General features: G+C 54.5%; 1 protein-coding gene across 1 annotated transcript; it reads right to left on the reverse strand.

The window, feature by feature from the left end:
- Nucleotides 1–378: 378 nt before the first annotated feature.
- Nucleotides 379–6823, reverse strand: LOC103582047 (transmembrane protein 130; the record flags this gene model as incomplete). Its single annotated transcript, XM_008563735.1, has 5 exons — nucleotides 379–1741; nucleotides 2082–2194; nucleotides 4209–4411; nucleotides 5818–5902; nucleotides 6657–6823. Coding segments are annotated over 5 exons (757 nt in total), but the record flags the coding sequence as incomplete, so codon positions are not given.
- Between the last annotated feature and the right edge of the window lie 591 nt (nucleotides 6824–7414).

Genomic DNA, 7414 nt, shown 5'->3' on the forward strand with positions numbered 1-7414 from the left:
TGGATGGGAGAAGTTACGTCTTTATGTTTATGAAACTTTCATTGAATCATTTCCTTCCCTCATAAGCATAGGCCAAAAAATGAGTGTTGTTAGTAGCATCTGTGACGTTGCCATCAATAAAAATCACAAATACCACAACTTTGAAATTACAGTTGTTATTAGACCTGCTGCTGGATCTTACTTAATGAAGCACATGTATTACGTGTCCAAGTTACTTGGGGACACCTGATCCCACCTCCAGGGACCCCAATCAGCTCCATTCAGTTCCCTTCACCACAGAACATGCCAGGGATGTCCTGCTGCATCCAAAAACTGTCCTTGCTGTTTGCAAGGCCCAAGTGTCCATCCATGCATGACAAAGAGACTGGCCACACAGTATATGCTTGGCTATATTTAGAGCACACAAGCTTTATTCAGCAATAATGGCGGTATTTCATGAGAATGAGCTGCACGACAGTGTGAATGCTGTTTTCAGCACAGTCCGAGAGCAAAGGGTTACAGCGACAGAGCTCTGCCCCCAGGTCCTGCCCTTCCCTCTCCAAACAGGCTCAGGCTGCTCCCAGCACACCTGGATGCCTGCACCTGGCCTCATCGTCATCCCCCTGGGCACCTGTGACTTGCCCTCTCCAAATGCTCTGCTGCCCCCACGTCACAGGCTGGAGGGGAGGGAGTGGGCCGCTTCCCCTGCTCGGGTTCTGTCAGCCTGCTTTCCTTCTCAAGGCCACCTTGGGAGCAGCTGGGGGGCAAGAATACCACTCCCCATCCCCCACAGGGACCCCAAATCCCCACTGGCTCAACCTCTTCTGTTGCTGCAAGGCTTTTTCCTCAATGCGAATTTAACTTCTGGGTTTCAATAAAAGAAGGTGGTATTTATAAAGCACTCTGCACTCAGAAAGTGTTAGTTCTGCCCCCACCCAGCCCCCAGCGAGCAGGCAGGGAATAGTATAGCCTCACACAGGACAGGACCAGGGAGCTGCAGAGACAGTAAACAGAGGGAAGCCCAGCCTGGGAGCTGCTGGGCTGAGTGGAGAAGGTCAAACTTCATTCTAGTTCTAGTCAAGGTGCACACTGGCAACTGACTTGACAGATAGAGCAAATGACCTGAGATGCCCGTGTGACACATGGGTGTGTGTGTACACGTGCACGCCTACCTGTGTGTATGACTTTTTGCTACGCATCCTTAACCATTTGTGACCGGTGATCTCTTACTAGATCTCTGGCATAGGCAGAGCTGCCCAGGAAGGGAAGTGTGAACCCCTGACGGGCAGGAGTGCCAATGCGAGAAGAATGAGTGAGGGACAGCCAGGCCCACCTGGAGAGAACAGGGGACACATCAAGTGTCAGAGTCCTGCTTGGAGCCTCTTCAAAGGTGGGGGGTGGGATGGAGGTGACTGAGAGAGGCTTGTGGCAGTGGCTGGACTGTATAGATAGACAGACAGCCAGGGTGAATGGCCCCATGCAGACAAATCCCTCCTGCTGTATGGTATGCACCACCCTGCCCAAGGCTCCAAGTTGGCAGCCAGTGGACACCGAGATGGGGTTGGGGGGTTGCTCACACTGTATAAGTTTTAACAGACTTGTAGAGGGGTGGGAGCAGCCCGTGGTTCTCACGGACAATTTCCAGGTACTCAGATGGAGTCTCCAGCAAGAAAGGCCCACAGCACATCTGGCAGCAGCACCTGACACCAGAGGGCGGCTCCGGGTTCTTGTCAGACATGGGGGAAAAGTCAAAATCAGCCACCTATGGTGAACAAAACCCCACGGGTCAATCACCCACCCACAGGGAGCCCCATCAAGTGGCCTTATGAGCTCAGCCGCCTGGCAGCAGAGTGCACAGAAACACCTTTCTGTGAGAAGGGTGAGTACGGAAGGAGACAGGTCAGATGGGATGACTTCTAAAATTGCCAACTAATAATTTTGCCCGTCTACAGATGCCTCTTGGGCATATCACCCCAAACCCCAGGGCCTTGCTCTAACATCAAGACCCACTTCAGGCATCCTGGCCTGGCCCCCATGCCTTCTCCAGAGATCATCTCTAGGCAGGGCCCAGTGCTCCAGCCCCCACACTACTGAGCACCCACCTCCACCATGTCCTTTTGCTGAGTGGCATTCCGCAGAGTCATGTACATGATAAAGGCCAGCATCACAGTGATAAGCGTGGCGCACGGGAAGGCAAAGACAGCAGGCTGGATGCCTGGGAGTGAGAGAAGTGAAGTCATGGGACTAGGTAGCTGGTGCTGAAATGCTGGTTCTCAGGAAGTGAGCACAATGGAGAAAAGAATAGTCCACCCCCACTAGAGATCTTTTTTCTCTTATAAACATGCATCCCAACTAGGCACCCCCAACAGGCAAATCCTGGATTTCACAAAAAATAAATTGGGGTATGTAGGGGTTTTAAAATATGTCCACGGGTTACTTGATAGTAACTTCTGAGAGGGGCAGCTAAATTCCCCACCCCATGAGTGTGGGCTGACTCAGTGAGTAGCTCCCAGTCTACAGTAGATGACGGGACTGACGGTGTATGACCCCCAGGTCTAAGTCATAAAAGACATCACAGATTCCTCCTGCTCTGTTGGGTGATTTGCTTTGGGGAAGAGAAGCCATGTTGTGGAGATACCCACACAGCCCTGTGACAGGGTGCCCAGGGGATGCTGGGGTCAGCAGGCCATCGATAATGCCCAGAAAGTCAGCCGGGACCCAGAGTGGATCACGGCATCTGCTCAGAAGGTCAGTAACGGACTAAGGAGACTATAGGGGATGGTGATGGTGTCAAGTGAACCTACAGGACCAACCCTGGGGGCAGGTGCAGCTGGCATGTGCTCAGGGGCACTGGGAAGAACTCCTACTCCCAGAGAAGAACACTGGACCAGGAGTCTGAAAGCTTGGGTTGGGGCTCAGGCTGGCACCCACTCTTATTGCCTCCCCGTGCCTCAGTTTATGCTTTTGTAGCATGAAGTGTGGGACTGGGTTGAGTATCTAAAAGGCCATCTCGGGCCGGCCCAGTGGCGCACTGGATAGTGCGCCGCTTGGGAAGCGCGGCGGCGCTCCCGTCCGAGGGTTCGGATCCCACATACAGACCGGCTCCCGCTCACTGGCTGAGCGAGGCGCGGGAGCAACGCCGAGGCTTGCAATCCCGTTGCCGGTCCCCGGTCCGGTACGGGGGCAACACTGAGGGTTGCGATCCGTTGCCGGACACGGAAAAAAAAAAAAAAAGGCCATCTCTTAGGACTCTGGAATCCTTTCTCCTCTATGTAAGGACACACTTTTCTGGGGTCCTAGAGTCCCCCATGGAAATAAAGTGTAGAACCTAATGCTGTCACCAGCTCATAAGCCAGTGGCCAGGCCTGATGATGGTTTGGGGAAGGGTATTCCAAGGGGAAGAGGTTGGGCATCCTTATTAGCTATACGGACTGTACTTTGCACTTTCTGAGCTGCTCACACTCCCTGGAAGAGTACTTCCTGCACAGCCCTGTGAGTCCCACAGCTACTATCGAAGGTGCTGGTTTGGGTGGGGGCAGCAGTGCAGGGGCAAGGGTGATGGTGGTGAAGGAGGGAACACTGCGGCTGTGCTGGCTCATTTATGTGGGAGTGTTCATGTGGGGGACACATGTGCTCTTGGGAATATGTGGGAGGGGACACTGACAGCAATGGTGTTGGCAATGGGAGCTGAAGCTGGGGTGACGCCAGGCAGCACAGCATTGAGGCTGGTGGTGGTATAGGTGGTGGTGACTGCAGAGCCTGGTATTACAGTCTGCTGGTTCTGCCAGTGGTGTTTATAGAAATCGGGGGGACAGGGGTCACTGAGGTGACTTGGTGGGAACGCTGCTGGAGCTGTTGGTATGACAATGATGGTGTTGGAAGAATGGTTACTAGTGTGTCTGGTATGCTGGTGGCTGAGTTGGTTGTTATTGTTGGGGGGTGCTGGGGTTGCTGGTGGTGTGGGCAGAGCTGATGAGTGTTGGAACTGGTGTTGGTAGAGTTGGTTGTTGATGCTAGCAGTAGAGTTAGTGGGGTGGTATTGGCAGAGTGGGTCAATGGTGGCACTGGTTGTCGCTGGTGTCAACAGGGTTATCAGTGGTGCTAGTGTTGGTGGGGTTGGTTGTTGATGACCTCCCTTGGGTGGGTTAGAGCATGCCAGTCATGGTGGCAGAGGTGACGGGTTTTTGCTGCCTGTGTGGCACTGGAGCAGAAGGTGAGGTGTCACTTACTGGAGGGCCACACCTGGATCCTGTGGTACTGATGCGTCTTGCTGATGACATTCTCGGCCCGGATGCTGAAGCAGTAGTCCCCAGGATCCCGGAAGGTGTGGGTCAGGTTGTAGGCTGTGCTGGCCACGGACACCGGCTGGCATTCCCCCTCCTCCAGTGGGAGACACTCGTGCTTGAGACGCCAGCACACACTCAGAGGGGGGCTGCAGGGAAATGGGGGTGGCTTTTCAGAAATGGCTCGGCTAGGAATATTAACACAGACCAGGAAAGGCCAGGTGGGCATGAACTTCAGTGTCCTTTCCAGGGCAAGGTGCCACACTGTCCTGGCCCCAGCTTCACACATTCCAGACCAGGCAACACGATGATTCAAAAGAGATGGCCAGGCTAGTGAGGCGAACAGAGACACACACACATTGTTTAACAAAGGCAGGGTGAGTATCCAATGGCACAGTGATGTGCTATGAAAGCACGGAGGAGTGAATGGGCACGTTCTTAATGAAGAAGTCAGGGAAGGTTTCCTGGAGGAGGTGGCGTTTGAGCAGGCTTTTGATAGGTCAGAAAGGGTGAGGGCATCTGGGTTATCTGCGTGCCATGAACACAGGCTCAGAAGCTGGAAAATGCAGGTTCTTCTAAGGAATGCTAAACAAGCCTTCCAATTTCACACAACTCCAGGCCCCAAGTAAAACACACACACGCCACCTCAAAGATCTGCCAAACCCAAACAGTTCCCCGTTCTCCACATACTAAGCTCCTTCCTCCAAAGCCCCTTGAAAACTTTAGGAGCCACCGCCAGTCCCTAAGTTGCTCCCTCTGTCTGGCCTTGCATCCCTCCTATGTGTCCTGGTGTGGGGACAATAGTCCTCCACTGACCTCTGCAGTTCTGTCCATCCCAGTGGTTTCCCTGGTGGGTGAACACACCCAGCATCTCCGTGTCTCCCCACTTACTAAACACTCAACCCAATGCCATTCTCACCAAGAGCCCGGGCCAGGTCCCACCCACATGGGTAGCTCATGAGAATCCCTTGGGATTGCTCACTTCTGTTTCTCATGGGGTGCCCCAGCCTGCACACAGAACCCTTGGAAGCAGTGGCACTGTCTGGTTGACTCTTATAACTCCAGCTTCTAGAACAATGCCTGGTGCAAAGCAGACTCTCAACCAACTTCTGGCTGGTACAAGCTCCCAGAGGCAGGCGGAAGGCCAGAACAGGCTTCCTGGAAGCAGGCATTTCAAGGGGCTTTGGAGGAGGAGTGTTTGAATACGTAAGAGGAAGGGAAGGCAGCTCCAGGCTGAAAGAACTGCCTGGGCAGAGGCCAGGGGGCTGGAAAACAGGCCCACGTCATCCTCAGAGGGCTTCTCACAAAAGGGGTCCCTACCCTGCCCTTGCCTCAATACCCAGGCTGCCGACAGCCTCAAAAGGCACATCCTTCCTCCCTGGGACCCTGAGAATGGAGCTATGCCCACAGCTCTCCAGCCACAAGGCAGAAGGACATGATCTTTCCATAAGGCCCCAGACCTGGGGCCCACCAGGACATGAAGCAGACTTAGGAGCATCTATCCATGTGAGTGGGGCCTGCGGGGCACCCACAGGGCACTCTGGCCTTCACTCACCTCCCCAGGAAGTTCAAGGTCACTGTCATCTTTTGGAAAGTTTGAATTAGGGTGGGCCCCAAGACTTGAATGCCTCGAAGGGTTTCTGTAAGGTAGAGAGAACCGCATTAGACCTGGTGGCTGAGGACTGCTGTAACGGGGCTCTCAGGGCCCAGCGCTATGTGACCACTACCCTGTCCTGTCCTCTCACCCTCTCCCAAGGGAGGGTCACAGATCTTTGCAGGGTACTCCGGGTCCTGCCCTCTCCTGATGGCAGCAGGTGCTGGAGCTGGCTCCCAGGGAAGAAGTCAGAGGAAGCAGGCAAAGGCTGACTCTCCTGCCCACTGCCACCGTGCCATCCCCTGTGCCACGCAGGAAGCACCACCCCATCAATGAGGACTAAGAAACTTCCCACAGCTTCCCAAGCACTGGGAGACATGGGTTTGGTGTTCCCGCCCCGTGCGGTAGACTGAGGCCTCCCACCCTGTCCGGGTGAGCCTTGACCAGAGGCAGATGTTGCCGGACAACAAGGAGCAGAGGGGACCAGCCAACTCACAGGAAATGTCTGGTGACAGGCTCAGGCTCTGGGAGTAGGTGGCTGGGTTCGAATGCCAGCTCTTCCATTAAGCAACCATGTGACCCCCTCGGTAGCCTTGGGTGCCCTCTTTGAAGTGGGGATAATGATAGAGACTGATCAGAGCCATGGGGCACAACAAGAAAGGGTGTGCGTCAAGCTCTGCCCAATGCCAACCTGGAGCCACTCTGACCTGCATGCAGTGACCCCACTCTGGAAGCAGCAGCATCCGGGGCTCCCCATGGGGCCAGACCCTCCGCCTGTGCCAGCCCAGCTGGAAACTCACCCTGCAGCTTCAGTGAGGCCGAGAAGTCGCCCATCTTCTGCATGACGCCCTTGGCAGCATCCGGCTTTGTCTGCTCCCACTCCGCCACCACTTTGAGCTTCACAGTGAAGGTTCCAATAATTGAATAGTTATAATAGACCACAGAGTCTTCGGTCACCATCTGGGTCCTGTAAGGTGACAAGGAGGAGAGGGGAGGATGATGACAGGAGGTTGTTCCCCTTCCTGTAACTCACAAGTGATTTGCATGACTTGGTAGAGTCAGGGCAGCTATACAGTGACATACAGGCTACAAGGAGCACACCTGTCATCACGGCAGCAGCCTTGGAAGCCAGCCAGGACTTGAGGTCAGCTGGCCCATTTCACAGATGAAGAAACTGAGGCCAGGAAGGGCAAGAAAGGTCCACATCCCTTCCTTTCCTCCCCGTAAGAGGCTCTGATGTGGATGAGAGGTTCTGTGTCCTCCAAGAGGCACCTGGGACAGACTATTGGTCTCATGCTGCACAGGGGCAAATGGCAGGATTCTCAGCACTGCAGACTGTCAATCACCCATGGGTTGCCATGCCAACCACCTGATGCCTTCACCAATGCCAGCACCTGCAATCCCTGGGTCACACCAGCCCCACAGTCACCTCGACAGAACTTGAAAGTGGCTGATGGTTGTCTTTGTGCTCCTAAATTACAGGTGGGAGAACTCCAGCAACAGGTGCTCTCCTCCCCCGCGCCCCCCAGCCAGGAATCTGGGAGAGGCCATGTGTTAG

Source organism: Galeopterus variegatus, unplaced genomic scaffold, assembly GCF_000696425.1.
Source record: "Galeopterus variegatus unplaced genomic scaffold, G_variegatus-3.0.2 Scaffold14738, whole genome shotgun sequence".
Taxonomy (NCBI): Eukaryota; Metazoa; Chordata; class Mammalia; order Dermoptera; family Cynocephalidae; genus Galeopterus; species Galeopterus variegatus.